The sequence below is a fragment of the Catharus ustulatus genome, chromosome 2 (genome assembly GCF_009819885.2).
Source record: "Catharus ustulatus isolate bCatUst1 chromosome 2, bCatUst1.pri.v2, whole genome shotgun sequence".
NCBI classification, from domain to species: domain Eukaryota; kingdom Metazoa; phylum Chordata; class Aves; order Passeriformes; family Turdidae; genus Catharus; species Catharus ustulatus.
Window position 1 is genome coordinate 107825186 of NC_046222.1, and position 15860 is coordinate 107841045.

General features: G+C 40.4%; 1 protein-coding gene across 2 annotated transcripts in view; it reads right to left on the reverse strand.

Moving 5' to 3' along the window:
* Positions 1-10105: 10105 nt before the first annotated feature.
* CTPS2 (CTP synthase 2) overlaps positions 10106-15860 on the reverse strand; it is a 62577-nt gene continuing 56822 nt past the window's right edge. Inside the window, exons 18-20 of one of the 2 annotated variants that reach the window (XM_033052025.2) lie at positions 15130-15135; positions 13308-13418; positions 10106-11661 (exon numbers count right to left, since the gene is read on the reverse strand). In XM_033052025.2, the coding sequence (XP_032907916.1) occupies positions 13349-13418; positions 15130-15135 (76 nt within the window). In that variant the 3' untranslated portion in view covers positions 10106-11661; positions 13308-13348. The remainder of the gene's footprint in view (positions 11662-13307; positions 13419-15129; positions 15136-15860) is intronic. The other variant, XM_033052026.2, reaches the window with a different exon arrangement.

Here is a 15860-nt window from a genome sequence, read left to right on the forward strand (position 1 = left end):
ATACGAAAAATTGACAACTCTTTAAAGTCACTGCATAACCTTACCCTCTGGCTTATCTTCTTTTCAGCTCCAAACATCTCCTATTCATGTAAGAACTTAATAGGGAATATTTTTGTTTTCATACAATGTATCTTCCTGGTCTTATTCCAACACTTATTTGTCATCATCCTTGTAGAAATAAAAAATGCAGCTGTTCATTATATGAACGTGAAGCTTCAGCAGAAAAAAACCTCATGGGGCTCATAGGTCTCTGTTCCCTCTAGTCCTAGTCTGTTCCTTTCATCCTTGGGATGAGAATACAGACAATATGGGTGTTTGAAGGACACTGGAACCTTATCTTTTCCAGCCCCAGGTGGTCAACATGCTCCCTGATTAATGCCATAGGGAGTCCTTCCTTGCAGCTTGACTCTCTCCATAGGACTGGTTTGCTGGTGACAGGACAGACCTGTGAGCTCTGTGCCCCACTCCTGAAAGCCACCAAATGAAACCAGAGCCAGGATTTGGATATTTAAGCAGCACATGCTCTCTAAACCTGAGCCCTGTGAATAATGATGAAGTTTAAATGCCAAAGCTCTTATAGCCTCATACCTTTGTCATCATGAGGGATTTCACTTGGATAAATTGCATGAGTGCTTCTGTGTCTCTCGTGGCCAAAGCCAGCCTTGATCTAATGACCCACCAGTTTTGGTTACACTCATGCCCAGATTTTTATAGCATGATAAAATCTTTGTAATATCTGGATCTGTTTATATCGAAGAGGAGATCTGGCCCCCTAATGGATGTATCATAGTGAGACTAGAGAAAGTCTAATGAAATCCATGCTGGGATATTTCATTATCTTGCAGGCAATAAAGCCATCAAAACAAAGCCATTCATTATCTTTCCTATTAGGGAAGAAAACAAGTGATCTATATCATTTAGATTATCTCATTGTCCTCCCTGTTCAAAAATGATAGCAGCATAATGAACATTAAAAAAGGCAATGTATATTATTCACTTGTTTTTTCCACAGTAAGAAAGCAATGCCTTAGACGGAAGAAGAAGCTTGAGGGCTCAGCTGCATAAAAATTGCCTATTTTACAGCTCATTGCATTGTTAAGTAACATTACAGTGTAATTTGGCCTTTGGGATATAGTTTTACATAGGGTAGATTAGCACTTGCAATTTTTTTAAAATATTCTTTTCCCCCAAATATGTTTCACATAACCAAATTCAATATTTGGATTTTCAAATCTGCACTAAGTAGATATGACTCTGAGCATACATGACAGTAGGCTGCTTCTGGTCTCCAATTCAAAACCATAATTGTTTCTAAAGTGATATATTAAACACTTCAGAATTGCTCATCTCTACTGTCTATCTTTTAAAAACAGATTATAGGGTCTTTATGATAAGACCTCTGTCACATTGACATGCCATAAGGCTGTGATTGTAGTAAGAGATTTGGGACATTAAAAAATACAATTATTATAATAATTTTTGTCCTGTTTTCAGAAGAAAAATGATTTCTGTGACTACAGCATTTTCCCCTATCCCTTCCTCAGTCTGTCAGTTCTCACAACTTTCAGGAAATTTTCAAACAACTCCAACAAAGAAACATGGGTGTCAGAAATGTTGAATTCTTCCAAACTTTGTGGAAATAGGCTAGAAATACCATGGTAAAAGGCAGTTATTACTGCCAAAAGACACCAGAGAGTTGGGCAAATGCAGTGGCTACACTGCTACCAAAGCAAGCCTTGGTAGGAGCACTTCAGGCCTGAAGCCACAGGCAACTGCTCTGGGGCTCAGCCCTCAGCTCTGATGGCAATGAGAATGCTTACAAAGGGCATTTGATGTGCTCCAAAGCACACATATCCCACAGCTGCCTAAACACTGGGGACAAACAAAAATAACGCCTCAGCTGCAGAATCACCATGCTGGCATGGGAAAGACACTCAGTAGAGACACAAAGTTTAATGAAGATTACGCTAGAAGCAGACCAAGGCAACTGTGTTTGAATTCAACAAGGCTAGGATTTTACATCTAGGGAATGCCTTTTCACAGTTTCCATGGCATCTTTATTTCGATTAAGCCAAAATGAGATTCTAGTCACCTTGGCTGTGGGAAATAAACTGAAGCCAAAATATGTTGCTTAGAGGCAGAGACTGAAATCAAATGGAAATTCAGAAGAATGAGTCATTATATTGCCCATTTCAAGATGACTAAAGAAAGCAGCATATAAAAGAGCAGGATCATATATTTTGCTTTCAGACTGGATTCCCCTATGAATAAACAGCAAAATTTGGTCATAAGGACAACCAGACTGTGTGAAAGCAAAAATGTTCCAGGTTCCCCCTAATAAGAAATTGCCCTACAAAGAGTATGACTAGCACATATCAATTTTTTAAAAGCTCACTTGCAATAAGATTTTTTATTTAGTAGAAGAAATTAAAACTAGGAAGTAAATAGGGATATTTCTTCTCAGAAGGAAAAGGGAAAATCTGGATTATGTTCTAGAATTCAATTCTTAATAAATGAATGCATTATTAAATAATTATTAATTCAGGCAATGAAAATGGTTATCCTGTGGTAGCACCTGTGTCATAGATTCTCCATAATATACAAATCTTTAATTGTAAGTTGTCAGCAGATCATTTGTGGTAATTTAGCTTTAAAGCAATAAAGGTCTTAATGCCACTGAAGCGTAAATTTTTCCTACCATTTTCAGCTTAGCTGAAAGGAGAAGGCCAAATGTTGCCTTTGGGCACCTGAAGCTGTTGGTAAGGAATGGGGAACAAAACCTCTGCCTTGGATTTCCAGAGGGTGGATTTTGGCCTGTTCAGGACACTGGTTCAGAGTGTTCCTTGGGAAATAGCCCCTAGGGGTCCATGGAGGCTGGACATACCTTAAATAAGGAAATCTTGATGGAACAGGAGAAGCTCATCCCTATGTGCTGAAAAATAAGCCAGTGGGGAAAACCAGTCTCAGGGGAACACAGGGGAAAAAAGAGAGTTTATGGTATTTGGAAGAAAGAGCAGGCAATTCAGGAAGAGTACAGGGATGTCATTAGGTCATGTAGAGAGAGAATTAGAAAGGCAAAAGCTCAGCTAGAACTCAATCTGGCCACTGGTGTGAAAGATAATAAAAAGGTGGTTTTATAAATACAGTAACAACAAAAAGAGGGCTAAAGAAAATCTGCATATTTTATTAGTTGTGGAATTGAATATTGCAACCAAGAGTGAGAAAAAGGATGAGATGGAAAGGCTGGAAAATGCCTTCTTTGCCTAAGTCTTCAACAGAAAGACAGGTTATCCTCTGGGCAACTGGCCCTGTGAGCTGGTAGACAAGGTTGGGGAGCAGAATGGACACCCTGCAATCCAGAGGAAATAGTTGGTGACCTGCTGTGCCACTTAGATGCTCACAGGTCCATGGGGACAGATGGATCCAGAGAACTACAGTCCTGTCAGCCTGTCCTTGGGGCTAGGAAAGGTCATGGAGCTGCTCATCTGGAGTGCCATCATGTGGCACATACAGCTCAACCAGGGGATCAGGTCCAGCCAGCACAGCCAGCACTCAGCAAAGGCAAGTCCTGCCTGACCAACCTGACCCCCTCTTGTGACAAGGTGACCTGCCTGCTGGCTGAGGGAAAGGCTGTGGTTGTGTCTGCCTGGACCTCAGCAAACCCTCTGATACATCTCTCACTGCCTTTTCCTGGAGAAGCTGCCAGTCCATGGCTGGGATGGGGGGACTCCTGGCTGGGCTAAGAGCTGGCTGATGGCTGGGCTCAGGAAATGTTGGTGAATGGAGAAGAATCCAGCTGGTGGCTGGGCACCAGTGGGGTGCCTCAAGGCTCATTATTGAATACCCTTATCAATGATCTAGAAGGGGAAATCAAGTGCACCCTCAGTCACTTTGTAGATGACACCGAGTTGTGAAGGAGGGAGTGTTGATCTGCTGGAGTACAGGAAGGCTCTGCAGAGGGATATGGATTTTTGGGGTGAAATAGTGTTTTTATTAGATCAAGATATATTGCTGGGAAAAACAAACTAAATTTCAAGCTCTCCTTCAAATGACTCAAAAGCTTGTCAAAACACTTCTTACTAAATATTTCCATTTCATTAAGACAGTTATATCAGCCATCAAGTTTGCTTCTTCTCTAACTTCACAGTCAAACTTTTAACCTATGTGCAAGAAGTCAGCAAAGCAGAGGGTATGAGTTCAGACAGCAGCAGACACTCATTCTTTTATCAAGTTTGTGTTCCTGAACACTACAGCAAATATTACCAGAATTTTTTAAGCCTGTACAGTAGAAACAAAAATGACATAAATTAGCAGCCTTGTAAATTAAGGCTCATTACTGTTCAAGAACAAAACAAACAGACTGGGTAATGGTCTTTTATCTTTTTCACACTCACATATTCTTCTCACACAATGAGACAACCAACAGATGTTGAACAAATCATCTTGGAAAAAGCAGTTTCAGAGGACTGCCACTGGCATGTTTTAATTTGTACCTATATATTTACTTTATGCAGTCATATTTTAAGCTATGATCTTGGTTGAGCTTTTACATTTGCAGCAATGCAACAATACAAAAAGCACACAAGCATGACCTTTGTGAGATTCCTCTGACCCACCCTAGCAAGCTTTCTGTCTCAAATAAAACAATCCCAGGAGCTCTTCTACACACTTCTCAAATTAACAAGCAATCATGTCTTTGTTCCCCAGTGAAGTCAGAGCTGCATTACCCTGAATAAAGATCAGATCATTACATGTGTAGTCTCATCCCTAATTCACTTAGTTATGTGAGTAGCAAATCTCCTAGTTCAAGCCCCTCGGGAGGTCTGATTCTCTCCTGCTCACAATGTTACGCTGCAATCTAACTTTGTGTAGCCAGGAGAGCTCTGGGTCTTCAGTGAGTTGGAAAGAAATCTTTGTTGGTCAAAACCTTTCTTTCTTAAAGCTCATGTAAAACTGAAAGGAGAGACTCTTAAGAGTGATATCCCTGTAAGTCAGTTTAAAAAAGTCAGGCAGTAACATACACAGAAAAATCTTTAAACTGTTAACCTGCTTCAAACTCCACTGTGCACTAGCACTGTCCAAACTTTGTAAAAGATGGCACATTATGTGCCCAAGACTAAATACAGGGGAAGTACATTAGTCAGCCACAAGCCTTAGAAGTCAATGTTGTTCAAAATTTTGGATGCCTGTTCAATTTCTCAAACCTAAAGACTCAACCAAGGGATATTATTAGGCAGGTATGTTGAGAAGAGTTCAAGCTCTTCCAGGCATTGGAGCTATGCTGAGAACAGTTTTCTTTTATGTGTACAGGCTTCCTTCTATCCCTTTTTGGGATAAACTAAATTAAAATCCTGGTTGGGACAGGTGATGAATAGCAGCATATGCAGCAGAGGAGAAGATAATAAGCCAGTGCCTGAAGAGCACAAACCAGCTCAGGCACAACAGCAGAAGCACAGACTGGCACAGGCTCTTACAAGCCAGCAGGGACAATAACTGGATGGACAAGGAATGATGCAGCAACCTCCATCCATAGGACAGAAAAAAGAAGGGAGATGCTGTCATTTCTTTCTGTTCAGTCTGTGCCACTCCTCAGAAAAGGGCTCAAGACTTACTTGCCCAAAACCAGAAAGCCTCTTTTTTATGGTACTGGTTTAACAAATGGGAGTCCTGTGCTTTGGCTCCTTTTCCAATGACAGTTTCAGTCTTTTGTTCAGTATCTATTTAAAATTCATACAGTCTATAAAGACATGGGCTCAGGGGCTCTCCCTCCCTCCCAAGGACCCTCTTGTCTCACCTGCAGAATCACATCCTTGCTGATTTTCCAACACAGGACCAGTGGGGATTTAGGCAGATGGCCCTGACATTATGAGAGCCATGAACACTGAGAACTGGCTGTAACCTTGAGGGGTGGGCAGCCCCAGGGGACAGGGGGCCTGGCTGCTTCTGAAACTCAGGAGGAAATTGGTCATGTCTCCTGCATCCTGGGGGAGTGCTCTGGGAAACAGATTGTTATTTCTGTAGGGAGAGGGGCACTACCTGATACCTCATGATGACAGATTCTGCTGCTGCTGTGTCTTGTGTGGAGCTGGTCCTAGCAAGGGATGTTTACCCAAGCACTCACACTGGGGACACACAGGGACAGGCCTTTGGCTGGGCTTCAGCAACAAAGGGTTGCTAAATTGAAGGCTTTGGCTAACACAAAAATGGGTTTGAGGCCCAAGAGAAGAATGAATTTTGTATTCTGGGGAAGTTCAGGTTGTTGGGGTGTGAGACTGCTCAACTGACCCCCCACAACCAAGGGAGCCAGATGCATCTGGATGATTAGTAGCAATGAACAGATGCTAGTGACTGGTTCCTAGTTCAGCACCTACACCTACCAGGACCTATCAGGAATAGAATCACCTGACCAAACAAATGTATCTCAGCCATTTGGGCCAGGCTTTTTTTAAGGTTCATGCCAGGAAAGAAACAATTACCCACAGGTAATTCATCTGATCTGCTAAGGCTGACTGAAAAGCTCCTGGTTTGTCTGAGTACAAAAGGAGCCTGTGGTGAGTAGCTCACATGTAAGCATCAATATTTAGCCATGCAGGTGCTTATATAAGCATGGCCCACAAGGACTGTCTGTGATGCTGCATTTTGCAGTGTCCCATCACTCAAGTAGGACACTTACCAAGCTCAAAGAGGACCCAGGCCAGGTGACTCCAGGATTGTGCTGCTGGTTTGTGTTCTTACTTGAGAACACATCCCCAGCAACTCAGAGCATGGTGCCTGTGTGGAACCTTGAGAAAGTTTTCAACAATTAAAAACAAACAAACAAACAAACAAACAAACAATTAAACAAAACCAAGCAAAACCAAAGCAAAACAAACAAACAAAAACTAAAAAAAAAAAAAAAAAAAGGCTGATGGGAAGGTGAACGCAACACCCATACAGGATAATGAACATTTTTGGGTATCACAGGGTTTCTCCATGGTTTGAAAGAATTCTATTGGCACACACTCAGTGGATGCACATCAGAGGCATTCTGTGAAAGTGTTCTTCCCCAGATGGGTTCAGAACTCAATTACACCAGGTTTTGGAATGAATCTTTTTATTTCCTCAAAAGATCAGAGGTCTGGTACACAACAGCTGTTGTGGGAAAGTACATGTAGTAAGGTTTGCTCCAAAACTGCATTATTTCTCCAAATTGCAAATCTGTACTTAGGCAATGAGGACCATGTTACAAAGGTAGCAAAAGAGATATTCAAACAAAAAGACACCTGAGGTCATATTTTTATTGCTCAGATTGACTCTGTGAAATCAGGGTTTATTGAACCTATGATGACATGTTATGCAGAATCACAGAGCAGACTGTCCTAACTATTCCTTTAAATATATGGAATCTTGGATTATGCTTTATTCCAAGATTTGGGTCAGTCTTTAGATTATCCAAATGATGCTACTGTGAACTTCTCTGCCATCTTCCAACGTTTAAGTTTCTTAAATTATTAACTGAAGGTCCATAGAATACAAAAGATAGCCTTACCTTTCCAGGAGCACTCCTGAAACACAGAATGTTGTCCACACTTCAGGAAAAGCTGGTTTTCTAGGCTCTGATCCAAATTTGTGAGAACATGTTACCAGGAGTCAAATAAGGCAACCAATTTCTTCAAATGAATTGTTACAAGCAGGGAAAATATTCCATATACAAACAAATCATCAAAGTCTAAAGATTAAAGTACACAATTTTTACAAGATGAAAGACATTTTAATAGACTTTATTCCAGCAGTAGGTCAGCTAGGTCACAGCAGGATGTTAAATCCTGCAATCCATGAGGCATTTTAAGGAGCAAGAAACCAGACAGTACCAGTCAAGATGACTTACTTTTATATGAATAAAGAACAGTAGAACTGGTCCACTTCTGTGTTCCATGAAAAGTTAATTCACATTAAAAAAAAAAAGTTAAAAATGTTTACAGAAAAATCAAGACAATCAACCAGAGACTTGAAAATCAGCATTTCCGGAATTGCTATTCAGAAGGAATTTCCAACTGAGGCAACACAGACATTTTCTTTGGACATGTAATAGATGTTGATGTAAATATTCTGAGCCATTTTAGGGGAGTTATACATATGCCTGCTGCATAGTAGAACATATGCAAACTCTTTTCATGTAATTATTTTAGATGAGCTCTCAATTAATTTCACCCTGTTAGCATATGGTGGTTACCAATTCAGACACAAGTGAATACCTGAAAAATCTAGAAAGCACCCAATAAAGGGAGAAATATCTGAGACACTAAGTTCATTGTCACCAAAAATACAAAGTCTGCTAGCTGAGAAAATATAAGAAAACCTTGAACAAATTACCAACCACTTCAACAGTGGAGACAGGGTGAAGTGATAAGAGGAAGAATTTGTCTGGAAGTTATCACAGAGCTAACAACTACCAATTCACTTTGCTAGCAGGGAAAAGCTAAGCACTGAATGGGTTAAAATGTTGAGGCACAGAAATACACCACAACTCCCAAGCAGATGTCCCAGGGAAGAAGCCTCCTTTTACTTGTGTGCAAGGTCCTATGTACAGAACAACTATCATTTGTTTACTTCCCTGTCATGCTGAGTGAGTTTCTGCAGAGTGCTGGAAGAGGCCACATGTTCTCCCAAGGGCAATATTATTCTGATTGCCACTTCTCCACCTCACTCCCCTTCTCAGCAGATTTTGGTCACCTCACATAGGCAAACAGCAAAGTTGTGGGAAATGAGCTTCAGCCAGTCCCACATAGGTTTCCACAGCCCCTGTTCACTTGTGCTGATCTGGCTTTGCTGCCAGCTCAGAAGTCCTCTGGGCTGTAATCACACTCTCACACTCCCACTGATCACACAGAGTTTGGGGAGAAACTTTCATCTGCATTGCCATGGCAGCTGTAACACAGCTCTCATGAGGAGGTCAGCTCAGGTTGGTAAGCCTGGATGCTTTTACACTTGACTCTGCCTTATCTCCTCCACATCATTTTGGGCAGCAAGCCCCTACCCTTGTGATTGTTGACAATCTGCCTTTTCTTTCCTGAAAACTTCCTTTAGCTTTGAGCTGCAATTCCTGCTTACACAGGTTCTTGCAGAAAACTCAACCTCTACTTTTAAGGCATTGCTCAAAACTTCCAGTGTCTTCCTGGCAAGCCAGGGCTTAGATGCTTCTAGAGAATTTCAGAAGTGTGCCAGAGTCCCATGAATCTCAGGTCACAGTAAGCCTTTTTTGGTACTACTCTGAATCAACAGTCACACTGTCAGATTTTAATATGGCTTCAGAAAAACAGCAATCTAATGTAGCATTTGGCCCACCCTCCCACAAGAACTCCCTGATGAGGAAGTCTGGTCTCCTAATTAGATCCAACCTCTGCAGGCATTACACACTAGCACATGGTGATGTCTCCAAGCAGTTAAATAAGGGGAAGCAGCCTCACCTTCAGGAGTACACATTAAGTATGTTAGGCAGGACCTCACCTGTAAAGCTGACAGTGAAACAAACCCATGCTGCCAAGATGCACTACTTGACTGGACACACTCAGTAAGATACAGCTCTGTCCAGAGAACCACTTAAGTGCAATACCTACCCTGCAGTCCCATCCAAATTTGGATGCTGCTCCCCTTCTTTACAAACAAGGGCAGCATCTGCTCCAACTCAACCACGCCACCAAACTTCTGTGCACTCCCTCCAGCTGGACCATGTCTCTTGTACTGGGTAGCCCAGAACTGGACACAGCACTCTGTGTATGACCTCACCATAGCTACACAGTGGGGAAGGATTGCCTTCCTCGGCCTGCTGGCAACACTCACAAGGTAGCCCAGGATCTGGTTGGAAAAGGCTTGTTAGCCTTCTTCCATTTCAGCATGCTGCTGCTTCTGTCAGCTCAAGTATGAGATGGATCCCTTGTGGCAGAACACTGCTCTTACATGGCAAGGGTGCACTTCCAGCTACACTCCAGGTTGGATGTCTTTTTGACTCCTCTTTTTGTTTTTTTCTCACAAACAATACAACTGGGACATGATTAAATGATGAATTATTTCCTTAACAACACAGTTCACAATTGGCGCTGTGATTTTTTAGTAGAAACCCAAACACTTCCAAATAACACAATTTATTGAAAATGCTTTGCAAATACATTTGCACATTACAGACAATCTTAGGAAATTCTTCAGTTTTCACAAAGCAGTAGCCAGTGTCTCTCATTGGGGAAGACATACAGTGACACCAATTCTGCTGTCAGTATTTCTAAGGCACATAGTCACACACTACTTTAGGAAAGTGAGGCCATAAAAATGCATTTCATGTTTCATCACCATTAAAGCTTCTTTTAGTGAAGAGACAAATTTGCTGTGCAACCTGAGATTTTCTAGAGCAACACATAGCTCTCAAACTTGCTGTTTTACAAAGCTGTAATAAGGAACATGGTGCTTCTTATTTTTGTGCAGATATTGACTTTTGATGAATTAAAGAAGATAATTTACCCAAAACCAAAATTAAACACAATGGTCAAAATTCAGAATTTTTCTTTATAGTTGTGTTCCAAACATCTAGAGCCCATCAGTTACATAGCTCAGGTTCAGCTTCTGTGACAGGTTTGATGATACTCCTCTGCTAATGGGATCCTTACACCCTAATGCTGCTTACACCCAGAACAGCACCTCTCACTTTCCTCTTCTGTCCCAGTGGTTCAGGCTCCAGCCCTGGCTTAGCAGGGCTGCCTGCAGCTGTGGAATAACTTGTGATTTCTAAATCAAAACACATCATTCCATTCTATTTAGGAGTAAGTGCCACACTGATGGAATGGTCCCAGGGAGAACCTTACTTAATTTGCTTCATACTTATTTACTGCAATTAACTGAGTGTGGCACAGCTGGAGCCCAGATAACATCCCAGGTTTATGACTGGTTTTTCTACAACTTTCACACAAGTGTTAAAACTGGAGTTTAACATATGAACATATTTACTTTCTCTCTTACAAAATACAAATATGAAGCCACCTTCTAATATCACTTCTGTAATTTTGTAGGTCAGAATTATGTTATGTATTATCAGACTTCCAGGAGAAATAGAGCAAATGAATTTATGTGAAATCAAATAGCTTATAAAAGCAAAGTGAAAAAAACTTATATCCAACATTAATTACTATAATCACACAGACCTGAGATACAGCAACCATTTTTTCATTTGTACATATTGAGCAGCAAAAAAGTAAAAAAAATATATACAAACTTAATAAGGAAAAAAACCTGAAATGGTTTACTACTGCTCAAGGGTAAGACAACTTTCCCTTAAATATTTTAGTGCATTCCCAAAAACTAATGTGTCTTTTCTTCCTGTTCCAAGGCAAACTGAAACCAGTCAAATCTTCCTTCAGATCAAGAAAGCTGTGAACTAGTGAATTGATACATATTCACCTGAAATCACTCTGATATATAGGACAAAATAATAATGATTAACAGCTAAGGTGCACAACCATTTGGTAACTTTTGAAGAGAAACAGCATTTACACAGAATAGTTTTTGCTACAGAATAGTAAAACTGTCATCTGTAACGAGAATTACTGAGCATAGTAGAGGAAGAAACAGTATGAGAACTGCAAGCAGTTTACTCTTCTACTTTCTTCTATTCAATATCGTCCTGTTCCCAAGTTTCTATAACATAAAAAGAGGGAGAGGAAGGAAGAATAAATGTTAAAAATCAATTATTAAAAATATTTCATTTGTAACTCAGTTTATTTCATGCTTATGTAATTTTCACTCAAATTTGTTGACTCAAAGTAATCCTATGTAAATTCTACAAGTAGATGCATTTTATCTACACCAATCAGCCCAAAGTGAAACCACAAAGATATATATATATAGTATACATGTGTATCCAGTTCTGATTAATTGGTAGAATTAACAAATTCTTTTATATCTGGATTTAGTTATTTAATCTTTTCTAGAGTAATTATGTTGAACAACAATTGGTATCCACTAGTGATATGTTCAAACAAAATCAGCTTGGGTACTGATAACCACTTTAAAGCATCACAAAAGTACATTCAGCCAAGCACTGAACAAGTCACACTGCAACAGTAAACAGAGAACTACCATTCATCAATTCCATTGAGGAAAGCAAAGACTTTTCCAGTGGGATTGCCTGTACCTTGTGTGGGTCTCCAGAAACAGAACCATTGTGATGTTTGGAGGGGGGAAGGATCCAGGCAAGAGTGACAAGGAACATTTTGTCTACTTATTTTTTGGCTATTTTAGGACAGGCATCAGTACTGAATGTACACATATCAAGTCATTAAATCACTTAACATTCTGTTCTTTGTTCTCATGATTTGGGGATGGATCATTACCTTCAACATGTGGTACAGAAGAGCAAAAAAGAATTCAATTGAAAATCTCAGAAGAAATCCATGCATCTAAGGACTGAACTCCAATTTCTAGTATCTCATGCCACTACTTTGTCAGGAGACCATCAGGCAGAAATGCATACTTCATATGTGGCCTTAATTGCCTGCTTGGCACAGCTGCTTAGTGTCAACATCATGTGAGACATAATCAGAGGGGAATGATGTGCCCTCCTTACAAAAGTGCTCAGAAATACTGAGAAGCTGAATGAGAGTGTCACACCAGCCCTAGCTCTGATGAATCTGAATATGAAAAATAAAGTAAGACCAAGTTTCAAGCCCAGATCCTGCAGAGATCAGGTGTCTCACAGGAAATTCAACCTCCAAACTAAAAGGAAATATGTGACTATCTTGTTTACAGGTGAATAAAAAAAACAATTGAACATCACTCTGGCAAAGCCTATGCCAAACAAAGCTACAATTTTATAAAACCTGTTTGCATCTTTATCACTCTGCAGATTAAATACAAGTATTTATGTTGGGATGTCTTTGTCCTATCAATGCATCAGATGCAGTTACAGGCAAATACTAAGGCAAAATAGAAAGTAATGTCTACATGGTGTAGTTGAAGTGATTCCAGATTGTAAACTGAAGACACAAAAAAAAATGTAATTTTAAAATGTATTTTTAATATGCCACCAAACACTGGCACAACTTGTTTTTGTACGGCATCATGTACAGAAAAGATGTACCAAAAAAAAATTAGCAAATTTTAACATCTCAATTTCAGAGTTAAGCAGCAGAAGAAGAAAACAATTAAATGCTACAGACAAGAAAGAAGACATAAGCTCTCAGATGGGACTTGAAACAAATGAGAGAATTAAGTTAACTTTATGTGCTGTTTTAAGTCTAGAATAAATCAGTGTCATAAAGTAGTATCAAAACATTTCACTTTACCTCAATAACATCATCCATTTCTGTGCTCTCATATAATCATTTCAGCTTGTGTCAGAATAAGGAAACTCTTTTTCTGGAGAGCTGTCATCGCTTAGGTCACTGTAGCTGTCACTGTTGGAACCAATAAAAATTCATAAAGATCTAAACCAAATATTTTATCTCAAGCCCTCCAACCCATGATGCATATGATCAACACTTTCCTCAAATGCAACCCATTTCCAGAAAACTTCTTGAGGCTCACACTAAGAACATGCTATTTTAGAACAACTCCCTCTAAAGAAATGGGCTGTTAAGACCTGATGTGAAATAATGTTCTAGCTGATCAATAGTATGTTCTATTTCCTTTTGCTTGACTCCTGTACATTCATTCTGCATTTTGCTGGTGCTGCATGTCTATGATAATGGTTAACAAGATAGATAATAACAGGTCTTCAGAGCTAAAATAAAAGGAATTTCTTCCTTATGGTAAAGAAAATCACTGTTTTAACAAAAAAAAAATTAACACAACTGTATTAGCTCACAATTCTTCAATTTACACTTAGATCACAATTCTTGCTCTTCTTCTTCACAATGTTAGAACACAAATAATTTTGATTGCACCAAGCAATATCCTGAAAGTTTTTCTAGAGGTTTTATCCCTTTTCACTGTGTCCTGAGAGAAACAGACTGCTTTTCAGAGACCAAACTGCCATGCAAGTGATTGTTTTATGAGTGGCAAGAACAAGAAAGCAGTGAAAAACAGGAATCACCACAGTGACTGAGAGAAAGAAGTGCCCACAAACCACATTTTCAGTCAGTGTGATGTCTACTAGGTCTCCAAGTTTATCTTAAATGTAAGTGCACTTCAGAAGTGCCTCCAGCCTCAACCCCTCCCTACTGTACATCACTTCTAATCTGTTTTCTAGACATTTTAATCTCCCCAGACGAGAAGCCAGCAAAGGGAGCCCTGGAACTGCTAAGTACATTTGAGCAGCAGTAATTCTGGTCAGTCCTGTGACTCTTCAGGGCATAGGCCATGGTTAGCACAGTGGGGAATCTCAGACCCCATTTGTGTGGGAACATCATGACAGCCTTGGGGACCAACTCTACGCCAGCCACTGACTGCACAGCTGTCTTGGCACATCTACCTTTATCACACACCCCTTCATCCTCCAGACAACAGCACCCCACTCATGGTGTTCCCCATCTCCTGCTGAGACATCAAGCACATGAGCCAGACAGACAGAGCCTTATCAGTGGATGCCAGTGCCTGCCTGCTGGGTAATGCTTCAAGGGAGCCAAGCAGCCCCACAGCTGGAGATCTTTGATGAGACTGCACTGTGGAGCAGTGAACAAACTGCACTCAGCTACTCTGGTGCTTGTTACTAAGCACTGCTTTGTAGCCTGAATTTCACCCTCTCTTCTTTGAGAGAAAAGGAAAGCCAAAGAAAGAATAGGTAAAAAACCAGATACTTAAACAGAGTGGGACAGGAATAATGGCACCAAGAGTCACCTCGTTTAAATTCTACCTCTGTTAGGAAAGTCTCCCACAGTTACAGCAAGTCACTGTACCAAATTTGTGTAAAACAGCATAGATATTCTGGCTATCCTAACGTTTAGACTTTGTCTACAGCATTCTGCCCTTTCTTTGTGTGATACACACACTGCTGATGTGGTTCTTATAAAGGATGTGTCATATCAGGCTAGTGTGAAATGCTCAATTTGATAATTTAATCAACTGGTGATCAATTACACAGTTCAAGTGAGGAAAGTGTTGTTAACAGTACGATCAAGCATGCCAGATGCACACAGACGAACACAACATCACCAACATAGTACTTACTTTTTTCTGAAAGTACCCATGGAAACATGGAACAAAAATTCAGTATTATTAAAACAGTTTTGCATTTTCACATCACAGCAAAATAGTAAATACTGTGCACAGAACAGAGAATAAAACTGATTGTAAAGAACTGCATAATCCTGTAACAACCCTGATTTAAGTCCAAAGTCTTCAAAGAACTTCTTTTTATTTTAAAAAGCGGCAATCACAGCCCAAAACCATGCCAGAGCTCTGTAAACAACACAGTATGGGAAGCAGGTGCTTAAGTAAAGGCGCTCACCAACCAATGAGGTGAATGGAGAACTGCCCAGCTTCATCTCTTGGATGCACTCAGGTGCTGATCCTCACCCAGCACTCTCATCACAGGTCCTCCCCCACTCAATGACAGCTCTTAAGTGATTTGCCCACAGGAGCAGTCACACAGCCTGGATGTTTCTGTGATCTCACTGACTTACCACCCAAACTTCTTAAGCCCATTTTCAGTTTGCCAAAGCTGAGGCTCACTTGGCCACTAGCACAGAGGCTAAACCACTTACTCAGCTGATGACAATTTTGTTCCTGTTCCAACACTGCCCAATTTCAGCACAACGTTTGACACCACATCCCAGAGAGGGGCTGTCATCATCACATTCTTGACTTCTGCAGCAGCACCTCACAGTCTCCCCTACTGTAGGGCTTCTCTATAGGGTGTAAGTCAGTTTTATGTCTCACAAGCAGGCTATAGGGCAAGA